Source organism: Sminthopsis crassicaudata, chromosome 1 (genome assembly GCF_048593235.1).
Source record: "Sminthopsis crassicaudata isolate SCR6 chromosome 1, ASM4859323v1, whole genome shotgun sequence".
NCBI classification, from domain to species: domain Eukaryota; kingdom Metazoa; phylum Chordata; class Mammalia; order Dasyuromorphia; family Dasyuridae; genus Sminthopsis; species Sminthopsis crassicaudata.
This window is the reverse complement of record NC_133617.1, coordinates 481,784,738-481,797,739: the sequence shown is the minus strand read 5'-3', so window position 1 is coordinate 481,797,739 and position 13,002 is coordinate 481,784,738. Positions and strand designations below refer to the sequence as shown.

Below are 13,002 nucleotides of genomic sequence, written 5' to 3'. Positions count from 1 at the left end.
ATATTATTGTTCTGTAAGAAATAATCAGCAAGATGATTTCGGAGAGGCCTGGAGAGACTTATATGAACTGATGCTAAGTGAAATGAAGAGAAACAGAAGATCATTGTACATGGCAACAACAATATTATACGATGATCAATTCTGATGGACATGGCTCTTTCCAACATTGAGATGATTCTGACTAGTTCCAATAATCTTGTGATGAAGAGAGCTATCTACACCCACAGAGAGGACTGTGAAAACTGAGTGTAGATCACAACATAGCATTTTCACTCTGTTGTTTGCTTGCATTTTGTTTTCTCATTTTTTTTCCTTCTTGATCCAATTTTTCTTGTGCAGCAAAATAACTATAAATATCTATACATATATTGGATTCAACATATATTTTAACATATATTGAATTACCTGCCATCTATGGAATAGGGCAGGGGAAAAGAGAGGAAAATTTGGAACACAGCATTTTGCAAGGGTCAGTATTGAAAAATTACCCATGCATATGTTTTGTAAATAAAAAGCTTTAATAAAAAAATTTCTGATTATGGAATATAATGTAAGATGTTCTAATCTAAACCTCATTTCTGCTGAACTCCTTTCCAGATGCCATAATAGTTTTTTGTCAAATAGAGAGCCTGTTCCCTCAGTAAATTTCTATTCTTGGGTTTTCTAATCACAAAACTGCTGTATTCAAATTGCTTCTGAGCCTTGATAAAAACCTAGTTAGTTCTCCTGATCCACCTTTTTTTTTAATCTTTAATCTGGACCAAAGAGTTTTGATTATTATTGAGATGTGCTAATGCAATGCCCCCAAATTCTCCCCCCCCCAATTATTTCCCTTGAAATTCTAAATCTAAATCCAGATGTATATGACCTAGATATAAAAGATCATGTCATTTTTTTAATTGGGTATTGAATTTGGAAACCAAAATATATAAGCAGTTGGCATAAATATATAAAATAAAAAACTATTTCCCAATGTAAATGTGTAAATAGGTATTAACAAATAATTTTCACAAGGATTCTAAACTGTCAGTAACTATATGATGATTGTTCCAAACATTAATAGCAAGAAAAATTTAAAACAATTCTGAGATATTGCCCAACATCCCTCAAAATGACAAATTGACAAAAAGTGAAAATTAATAATGTTGAAGATAACTGTGGGAAGACAGACATAGTAAGAACACCATTGGAGCTTTGGATTTATTCAAGGATTATGGAAAGTACCTTGAAGTTATATGAGAAAAACTACTAAATTGTACATACCCTTTGACCCAACATTGCCACTACTAGATATATGCTCCATACAGGTCAAAGACAAGAAGATAGATGCGTATACATAAATTCAAAGCATTTTTTTCTGTGGTAGTCAAAAACTGGGGTGCAGTTGAGACATAGACTTGTCTCTGTAGTGAAATAACTCTAACAAATTGTGTTTATATATATATATATATAATATGGAACATTGCTGTGCCATAAAATAACAACAAATAAGAAATTCAGAGAAAGTGGGAGAACTTATATGAACTATTTCAGAATGAATTAAGCAGAACCAGAGCAACATATATATATATATATATATATATATACACATTTTATTTATATATATTTGATGACTACAATTATGTAAATTAAAACACTAATAGGTAATTGAATTCTGGGTGTAGTGACTAATCTCAGTTCCAGAGAATTTAGGATAAAATATGTTTTATCCTAAAACATATTCTTTCTTCTCATTAGAGAGGGGAGGGGAACTCTGGTTATGGAATGATTCCTTCACCTATTACTTTTGTGTAAATGTTTTAAGATGGATGGTTTGACCTTTGTTAAAAGGTTGGAGTTGGGAGTTTGGCAGGGGGGCGGCATAGAGATCTATGGGGAAAATAACTGTTGTGTAAAAACAAAGTCCAAAACTGCATTATTACTACTAATTATAATAACTTTCTGATTCCATGTACCCTTTATTGTCACTGATGTGGGATTCAGGAGAGACATTACTGGAAATGCAGGAGCAGCAATTTAGTAGTTAAATTTACTATTAAAATTGTGGTATTTTTGCTAGAACTGTTTGTTTTTAATTAAACACAGCAAAGCTGTTTTATATTATAGCCCACAGTTCATCTGATTTGTTCCTAGGCCAGACATCACCAAAGCATCTGTATATTGGTGTCTGCTTTTGAATTCTTTTTTACTTGGCTTTTCTACTTGCAAAGAAGCAAAATGAAAATATATTCTTCTGTTTGCTTTATAGCAGCAAGATTGAGTCTCAGATATTTTTTCCTTTTTTCACAGGGTGAATCTGTGAAGTATTTCCTGGATAACTTGGACCGGATTGGCCAGCTGGTGAGCAAAGAGCCCTGCCACTAGAAATTAGGGGAAATTTGGTGAAACAGAATTAGAAGGTTTTTATTTGAGACCAAAGTTCTCTTAAGCCAAAAAGAATTTTAGCATGGAAATACAGGCTATTTTTGTCATGTGATATTATAATAGTATCTATATAGGCATTATGATTTATGAGGGCCTTGTATTATCTCAATTTATCAGCATGAATACCATAACTTTGTATCTGTATTTTGTGTTAGACTGGAAGGGCAATGAGATTCCAGCAGTAAGGATTTCCTCACTCAAAGAAGAGATCTTCAACTTCTTAGATATGTAACTTTGATTACTAATTGATAAATAGGGAAATTAAGAGGAAAAATAATTTTTTTCTCTTAAGATTCCCTTGCTCAGAACACCATAACAGGAATTTCAAAGTTAAAGTTGCCTTAGGAATGCAGGAAAGGTTGATTACATTTGTACAGATGTGCTAATGCTGCTTGCATAGTCTTTCCAGGGAGAGTATAGTAAATATATTCAAATAGATTTTTAAAACCTAAGTTGATACCTAATTTGTAAAGTATTTCTTGACAAGAAAATACTTTTGAATTTTTGAAAATGTAAAAGGATGACTATGGCTCAGAAAAACCAGAGGTGAAATATTTTCTCAAAGGCAAAGAAATAAACAAGTATTTGAATGAACTGTTTAATTCCATACATTATAGTAAATTTGTATTTTGTGGCATTTAGTAATTATGTCTTTGTATAGCTTCTTTTAAATTATCATCTAATTTTCTTTTCCTTCTCATCCTTTTCCTGTGTGCCTCTCTTTTTCTCACCCCAACCCCTCTTCTTTTCCTACCTCCACCCCAAATCCTTTATTCCACAGAATTATTTTCCTAGTAAGCAAGATATTCTGCTGGCCAGAAAAGCCACAAAAGGAATTGTGGAACATGACTTCATTATTAAAAAAATACCTTTCAAGATGGTTGATGTGGGTGGGCAGCGATCTCAGCGTCAGAAGTGGTTCCAGTGTTTTGATGGAATCACCTCAATTCTATTCATGGTCTCCTCCAGTGAATACGACCAGGTCCTCATGGAGGACAGGCGCACCAACCGGCTAGTAGAGTCAATGAACATCTTTGAGACCATCGTCAATAACAAGCTCTTTTTCAATGTTTCTATCATTCTGTTCCTCAATAAAATGGACCTCCTCGTGGAGAAGGTGAAGACTGTCAGCATTAAGAAGCACTTCTCAGACTTTAAGGGTGATCCTCATAGGCTGGAGGATGTTCAGAGCTACTTAGTTCAGTGTTTTGACAGAAAAAGGCGGAACCGAAGTAAGCCACTCTTCCACCATTTCACCACTGCCATAGACACTGAAAACATCCGCTTTGTGTTTCATGCTGTGAAGGACACAATACTGCAAGAAAATCTGAAGGATATTATGTTGCAGTGAAGAAGAAAGTCCCCTTTTCTTTTGTCATCCTTAAATGGACTCAAGGGCTTTGGTCAGATTGTGTGTGTGTGTGTGTGTGTGTGTGTGTGTGTGTGTGTGTGTGTGTGTGTGTGTGTAAGCATATATGTGCTTAGGTGTGTATGTGTTATCTATAGGGCCCTTATATGTTTCTAAGATCCATGCCATTATTTAGCCAGCTCAGGAATGCTGTAAAACTAGCCAATTCAAACAGATGAGCTCTAGGCAAAAGGACTTGGAAACTTTGATGTTAGCTACTGAATTATGGGGACGAGTAAAACTACTGAAAAACCAAGTGGTTGCTTTGGTATAAAAGCCTGGTTTAGCATACTGAGGAACACAGCCTTCTTTTTTGGAGAAACATTAAATTTACTTTTTTTTTTTTTTTGACACTTTTAAAGAAACTAATATGAAAGAAGACTTTTTGTTTATTTGTTTGTTTTGTTTTCAACAACAAATTCCATAGCCTTATGGATTGTATTATCCGTAGCTTTCAGGTACTCAGTGAACAGCTAACCTGAAAATTTTGCTCAGTTGTAGTTGTACTAAAAAATAAATTCCAGCTGATACTGTTAGCTCAAAGCACATGAACCTAAACTGACACTCTGCAGCCAGATTCCACACACTGCATTTGGCTAGGAATCTAATGCCACTTCCCTTGGCAAATGTATAGTTGCCTTTTAAGACTTACATACCAATTTTCAAAAGATATGAACCTCCTAGGAGTTGCAAATTAAGCCATATTGCCATATATAAGAACTCATTTCTCTGGGCTTATAAGACAAGATTTTTTTTAAAATAAAAAATCTTGGGCCCTAGTTGATATGAACTGGATTTAATTTTTGAGCAACAAAAATATGTGCAGTTTTTCTTGCCTCATAAACAGTTGAATTACCTGTAATGCAACACATAATAGATTTGTGGTGCCAAAGCACATTTTGACAGGGAATATTTAGCTACCTATATTCACACAGTGTGGGTGCTTTTTAGCTTCTTTCTACTTTTCTTGAGGTTTTTGCCTTCTGATTGGTAACACTTGGAGAAATTTCCTTCTAGAAACAACAGCTTAATCTCCTTCCTATAGAAGCTCCTATCTTAAGCAAAGCTTTTGTTAATACAAGCAACTGCTTGATAAGTTCCTAACAGCTGACCTTACCGGAAGCCCCAAAATTCCCTGGAGAAATCCTAGTTTCACAGCTGCACTTATGCTTTTGGACACTAGGGCCTGTTTCAGCCACTCCTTTAAATCTAACTCTTGTAAAGGAGTTCTGTTCTGTATTAGTGCATTATGTGACAAGTAAATAAATAGTGTCAGATTTAGCTATCTAGCTCTAGCTCAAACTGCAGAATGCTGTAAATGTGGAAACTGGTTAAACTTGTCTAGTTACCTTCTAGGTGCCTTTCACTGTTTATGAAACATATATATATATATATTTCAAATCTGATTCACTCACTACTATGCATTACTTTTCTTAAAAGGTCTATCTGGTGCATTGTTAGTTTTCCAACATCAAAAAATTTGCTGTGTAACAGGCACCAGTAGTTTCTGTATACACATACATATGTGTATATGTGTGTCTGGTATAGGTTAAGGGCTCTCATATAAACTGAGTGAACAGAATCCTTGGTTTTTGTGTCCCATTTGAAACTCCATCCTGGTTTATTCAGCATCCCAGATGAATTTCAATTTTTTTTGGTCAGTTAGCTTATGATAGATACTGATTCAAAAAAAAAAAAAAATCCTGCTGTGCTTTTAATTAACCCTAAGTAGTAATGCTTTAAATAGGACAAAATATGAAATTCTCTTCTTTGTGGTATGCAAGAGTTTGTGTCAGAATTTGCTGGGTTGGTTTTTCACTTTGATGCATTAAAAAAAAAAAAAAAAAGGTTTATTATGGTGACTCCTTTTAATCTTGTGGGTCTTCATAGACTAGGGATCAGCCTTGTTAATTTTTTTAATGTTCCTAATACTGTCCTATAAGATGGGATGTAAAATCACATTTCTATTACTTAATAATTATATGATTGCAAAATAACTTGCCTGGACCAATTTTGTATTTGTCTCATGAAGAAATGCAAACTAGTGAAACAGTTTAGGAATATTTTGCAATAATTTTGATGTTGAATCTGTTTTGTAGTGGTTTTCATGATGGATAAAGCAGAATATTCCCAACAGCTGATGGAATTATGTGAAATACCTTTCTGAGATCTCCCACTTGATTGATTAACTGACAAGATCTAAAGCAACATTGCAAATGAGCATGAAATATTTTTAAACAACAAAAATGTTTACTAACCTACTCTTAATGAAGTGTAGAAGTAAAAAGAACATTGTAAATGATACATTGTTCTATAGGATTCACAAGAGAATGAAAAAAGGTTAAGTGGCTTGGGTTCTAATAATGTCTGTTCTGCCATCTAGCTGGCCAGCCTTAAGCAAATCTCTTATCCACTCTGAACCTTGGTTTCTTCTTTTGCAAGATGATTAGATGGTCTCTAAATTTTATAATTCCAAGATTCTGTACCTTAGACTTCCCCACTTTTTTGAGTGGGGAAGTTAGTGGCAATTTGCAAGGATGATTTAAAATAATTAGCAAAATTTAGATCATTAGAATTTACTGCATTCAGATTTGCAGTAGTTTTTAGCTCTAAAGAAAATTTTTTGAGCTATTGCCTTTTATAAATATCATACCTTTATTTGCAGTGATTACTTTTGATGCTTGTGTTCTATTTTTCATTAATGTATTGGAGAAGTAGTAAGGTAAAGTACCCTAATTATTAATGGTAAAGTAATACACACTATTTCTCACACTATGCTTGCTTTCTTACACATGAGGAATTATAGCTTTGATTAAAAGAGCATAGTTTTAAACTTTTTTTATAAAAGATATGAATTTTGAAGATCTTGAATCGTTAGTTTTGTGGTTTATAATACTTTCTAGAACACTTGGGCATATAGCTTTTTAAAACAGCTCCTTTGGCCAAAAAAAAAAAAAAAAAAAAAAAAAAAAAAGACTTGTCAAATTATATTAACTACAAATTTAAATGCAATATAGAATTAATGATTTTATTTATGATTGAATGGGAGGGTTCTGAAAATGTACCCTCTCTACCACTTTTGGTATTGTTAAATTATGACACAACATTTTGATAGTTGTGAATAAGTTGGCCAAATCTTACTCCTTTGTAATATGTTATTATTGGCTAGGAAAGACAGATTGAGAGACTTGGCACCTTCTCTTAATCATTTTAAGATTCTGAATGAATGTTTATTTAAAATTCGATCCTTAATTTTTTCTGATTTTCTTCAGTATTGGGTTTCACTCTATCAAAAGTAGTTCCAAAAACTTAACTCAAAAAACCCCACCACCAATCTGACTCTTAGAGCTAAAAAGTTCAGACTAGATTACATCGGCTTACTTTGGCTTGTTAGGGACTGTCCTTAATGACAGATTATTATTCTTTTCATGTGCCTAGTAAAACCTAAGAGCCACAGCCTTGGGAAATGCAAAAGCATCTTGGATTCATTGCAAATGAGATTTTGAGGAATGCCTACAACATTCCAAAACTTGTCCCCAGTGAATAGTTTGGTTAATAAATCTCAGAAAATATCAGTAGGAAGCAAAGGGGAATCTTTCTGTGCAAAACTTGTTGCAACTCCTTGGAGCTGTCACAGCCCAAAAAAAAAAAAAAAAAAAAAAAAATCAGTATGCCAGTTAGAGGAAAGATGTAGACTATAATTGGAACTCTTAGCATCGTTTATTTTCCATGCGTTTTTCTGGCAAAATTATAAAACAGTTCACTATAGCAAATATTTCAGTTCTCATCCTTTTTAAATAATTGTAAACAAGGTTATATAGTGCATTTTAGACAAAATTATATAATACTCTTTAGTTTTTATCCATAGCAATGGGCAAGGTGACAGTGTGTATTTACATGTGCCTACAACATATTGGATATGGAAGCCACCCCAGCAAAAGGCCAAAGAGATCCTTAATATGGTCAGAATATCAGATTTGTTAGACAGGATAACAATCAGCAGCATATCCTATTTCATAATGACTCTTAGCCAATAGCATGCCTTAAGCAGATTTCCCAGTAGCACAAGAAAGGGTAGATCTTAATTCCATGTTATATTGGTGATTTGAGTAAGTGAATAGAGTGATCGTAAGCACAATTTTCTTCAAGATGTTGGAGAAATCTTTCAGCTCCTTTGGTGTAAAGTCAATAAATTATACAGGATATGCTTAGCCACCCCATTCTGAATGATGCTTTGGAATCTAAAAGGTTAGCTTTGAAGAAGAGTGTAAAACATCTTCACAAAGAATTCATTTGAATTAGCTTCCATCAAGTCTAAAGGAAATATACAAGATAGAGGTGGACAGAGTTTGACTTGTTACCATTAGCATTAAAGAGGTGGTTCTCATGTTTTCATTTGAGAGTGAGAAGCAGTTTTCAACTTTAAAATAAAGTCATTAAATCCTTATTTAAAGGGATTTACTGAGTTCTGAAACTTGGCGGGTTGAAAAACCTGTATTAAGGTAGCTCTGAAAAGAGAGTCTAATTTATACAAAATGAAGACCAGTTTTTGCTAGTTTTTAAAAATATTGTCTCATGTTGCATTTTGTAATGATGTCTTTTGGGCCTTGAAGATAAAGCTGCCAATTGAAAAGAATTTTGGGAAGCTGTTAATGCTAAAGATTCATTGTATTGTTAATGTTTTATATGACAGGGTTTAATGATGTAAGTTGAAAAATAAGTGTTCATTATGGCTCAGAAGAAGAATTTAAATTTGAATTTTAAATGTCACAGCATCTACCATGGCACCAACTGGACATGAACACAACAATAATATCCTCAACATCTGAGGACAGGGTTTAAGATAATTAGGGATCAGCTTCTAATATTTATCATTATTTTACTAATTAATCATTTCACTAGCTTTCTAGAAATTGAATAACTACTTTAAATTGAATAACTTGTGTTTTGTTACATTCTTTTAAAATATCTAATTCAATTTACAAAATACAACACATGCCTGCAGGTGTAAATATTCTGAACCTTAAGACATAATTGAGAACATCAGTATAGATCTAGCCTTGGAGTAAAGAATGTTTAAGCCCTGCCTCTGCCACATCCCAGCTATGTAACCTTGGTCAAATTACTTAACCTCTTACTGCCCCAGACAAGTCATACCATAAATTAAAGAGCAGTTGTCAGTCTGTGTTAGTAGAAGGCATTTTCTCACCTGGAATTCCCTCCACCAATGAAATCATGCCTTCAATCTTTACCCCACTTCACCTTCTTTAAAAAAAAAAAAAAAAAAAAGCATAATTGTTCTTTAAACCTACAGTATTCTCCAGTCTCTTTTTTCTTCATTGAATGTTATAGGATACCTCAAACTCAGAGTGGCTCTCTAAAATAAATAGCATGTATAGACTAGCACTGTTAATTAACACTTGAAACCTGTCAGGGGAGAGTTGCCTGGTCCAAAATACTTAATTGGTTATGGAAAACCTAGTGTATGGTAACCTCTGTTTTTACATTGCTTCTAAACCAGGCACTTAGAGGGATTTGTGTAGCTTCTCTTTTCTAAACATTTAGATATGAAATTTCCTGGAAAAATCATATATCTACCAAGCAATAGGGGGAAGAAAAAGTCAAGAAATAACCTGTAACAAATTCATTCTGTAGTATTGTCAGGTACCTGAATCTCACTTGATTTTGTGGTTCACGGTGCTTTCTTCAATGAAAACTGGATACAGGTCCCCAAAGGCCAGACAAGTTTCTCTTGGAATGGCTTCTTGTTCCCTGTTATTATGACTAAGGACTTGAGAAGGGTCAGTAGTGGTCAATATGGGCTACATTCTTCCTAGAAAAATATAGAAAATATTGTCAGAGACCAGACCTTGGAAAGATGAGCAAAAGTTTGATGATGACCCTAAGATTTTACCTTGACTATTTAAATTGTGTAACTTTTCAGAAAGATTCCCTAGGTATTAAACAAAACTACCTTGAAATATTTGAGATTCTCATTTTCAAAGGAACCCTATAATCTTCATTCATAATGAACTCTGCAGGGATATAATGTGGAAATTTAACCTTGATTACTTAAATTTAGTCAAATTTCAGGCTTTGTCAAACCAGAAAATCCAGTTACATCTCCTGAGCAATCTGGAAAGGGTGCTCTTTGGAAGTTAGTTGTTCTTTGGAAGATAATTGTCTTTCCCATTCATTGCACTTTTTTGGTTTTCTTAAGTGAGTTGCCCCAGATGTTCACTTTGGTCTGTCATTTAATTAGGATTTCTAAATGAAATCAAAGCAACGCAATACTTTGGCAATTGATAGCTTTAAAAATTATCCTGAGCCCCATTTGTTAGTATTGTCAGCAAAGAAGCCAATGGACCAAAGAACCAAATAAATCCCTGCAGAAAAGTTGTTGAGTTGGTGATTTGAGGGAAGGCTTTCTTTTTCCTGGCCTGGGCCTGTTCTCAGAAAAATAAAGGGCTACTGTTCCCAATGCTGTTACTGTGGCTCCTTTTTATTAGCACTGAATTCACTTTATTTTAATAATTAAAAAGCTGACGTTTTTCATCCAAGTGGACAGAATCCCAGCAGTTCAGAGTCAAGGTAGATGTTTTCCTGTGGAAAGTCCCAGAGCTATATTTTCTTAAGGATTCTCAGAAGTCCTCTGAGGTCTGCTTCAAATGGCCCCAGCTTTTGTCTGCATGGGTCATTTTGGACAATGTTTCTTCAGGTATGTGAGAGAGAGAGAGACAGTTGTACCTGAGTGATATTGAAGGACTTGGAAGAAACAAGAAAAGTTCATCTCTGAACACATAACAAGTTGTTCAGTATGTATTTGATGCCAAGTAGTTAAGAGGTACGGAGCTTTTTGAGTAGACTGTATAAATAATTACTACAATCTCAGTTTTGGCAGAAGTCCAAGGTTTACTTCTAGTTGACTTTAGAATAACCCCAGTCAGAAAGGAAGAGGCACATCTACCTCTGAGAACAGGCTTGCTGGGAAAAGGCCAAACTATCCAACAGGGAGGATCCATTTTCTGACCTCTTCTAAATGCTGCTCCCTAAAATTTCAGTCTCCACCCTGAAGCAGAATTTTGTTTGAGTTGGTCTGTACCTTTCACTGAAACAACCTAGGAGAGTTCAGCAGCTGGATAGTTGCTATGAATCAGAATTGCTAAAAATGCCAAGATCTCCTTTGAACATTTTTTTCATGAAACATCCCCTAATAAACTGGACCACTTAAAATTCTTTTACACAGTTTTGTGTGATGACATATAAGATCTTTACCACAAAGCAGTTTTTATACTTTTTTTAAAAGGGAATAATGAGCAAAGAAAACTTGCTCATACTAGAAGCTGTGAAATTCAGTTTTCAAGTTGAACCTCACTCAGAAGTCTGAAAATTAAACCATAATTAAAATTTAGCTTCAGTTTTATATGAGTTCAGTTGCACATTTGCCAAATTGACTTGCAAATGAATTGGCAGAAGCATACGTCTATTATTTCAGTATGTGTTTGATAGATTCTCACAGGTTCCATGATAAATCATTACTGTAGTTTTCACATTGAGCCTGAAGAATCTCTGAGCTTCCAGGATAAATGTGCATTGCCCTGGTAATTTTCATTTTGCCTGGTAGATTACAATAATTGCTAAAAAGTTTTCTGGGCAAATAAAAACTCTTAACTTGCTCTCCATTGGAGCAGTTGAACATTAGAATTGTTAATAATAACACTTTGAACTATTATGTGAATTCTTTACACACTTGCATAATGTGCTTTTTCTCTTAACACCATTCAAACCAAATAAAGTTGACTGGCATACTATTCGGTGTTGACACACAACTCTCGCCAGGAAATTCAGTGTTAACATGCTCCATCTTCTATTCATTGCCACTCTGTCCTTAACTCACCCTATCAGTCGGTGCTTTGGTTTTGTAGCATTTCCTATGCAACCGCACACATTGCTCTGAGCACTGTACAATATTCTTACAAAAAGGGGTGAATTAAAAGATGACAGTTTAGCCTTATCACTTTTCACAAGAGAAAACTTTTTTTTAAAAAATAAGGGTTTTATATACTAAATAAGAATACCAAGAGATACATAACGTGAATGCACCATAGCTGACTTCTGATTTTGGAAGTATCTATGTAGCACCAAAACAGCATCCACAGTAGGCATCCAACTTTGCTGTGATAAAGTCTCAATTTATGAATACTGTGTACTAGATTAAAATATATATTGTGAAGTGTAAAAAGTGTATTTTATAGCTATGGTGGATTAGTTAATGTGTTTTGTATATATGATTTTTATAAATCTATTAAAACTTGCCTTACATTACCTCTATTATCGTGGAACGGTTTTTTTTTTCTTTGTGAGGCTTTTTCCTCTGTCACAGGAAAAAGTTCACCAAATAGGAGAGGGGAGGAAGGGGAGGGTTGTATTTTTAAAAGACATATAAAAATAAAGGCATCGATAAAAGTACAAATGCAAAACACTAGTGATAGTCCTGAGCTGCACTTGTACAGGAAAACCCATTCAGTGATCGCCTGCTACTGTGTTAGAGTCTGCTTTTTGACAGGTGGCCTTCAACCATGATTTCTCATTTAAAATCCTTGCTAAGATGAGGTTTTAACTGAGTGCCTTTCCATAAGTGGCTTTCTTTAAAGCCTAGGGTGTATGTCTTAGGTTCTGTCTTTTAAAGTACTACCCTCCACGATTTTACAGGTTAGGTATAATCATGTTCACTGATTGTCTTCAAATAAAGTGATATAAGGTGGGGCTACTAGGAATTCAACATAAGCAACTTTGACCTGGATCTCAATTCTTTCTCTTTGTCTACAGTATATTTGTTTTCTTCTTTCATTCCACTCTGGCCTCATATCTTTTGACCTTTCTTTGCCATTTCTGCTGAGCAGAAATATCCTGCTGCTGCTGTTTACAAAATCCTGTTGTCAGGCCTAGAATCCAGGCAACGTGGTCATTTTTCAGCTTTTAGTATTGTCCATTATGTACACAGACATAGATGAGATCATGTATGTAAAAAAACTTAGACTTTGAAGTGTTTCATAAATTTCAATTATGATAAATGGGCTTAAATGAAATATGAACAAGCATCTACGACATGTACATTATGCTTATCCATTGATCCAAGATAATTTATTGAAAACCCAAGATTCAGTAGA

General features: G+C 34.3%; 1 protein-coding gene across 1 annotated transcript in view; it reads left to right on the top strand.

The window, feature by feature from the left end:
* Window positions 1-12,157, top strand: part of GNA12 (G protein subunit alpha 12) — a 156,820-nt gene extending 144,663 nt beyond the window's left edge. Inside the window, exons 3-4 of the mRNA XM_074281196.1 lie at window positions 2,290-2,340; window positions 3,206-12,157. Coding sequence (XP_074137297.1) covers window positions 2,290-2,340; window positions 3,206-3,775 — 621 coding nt within the window. The 3' untranslated portion in view covers window positions 3,776-12,157. The remainder of the gene's footprint in view (window positions 1-2,289; window positions 2,341-3,205) is intronic.
* The last annotated feature ends 845 nt before the right edge of the window (window positions 12,158-13,002 follow it).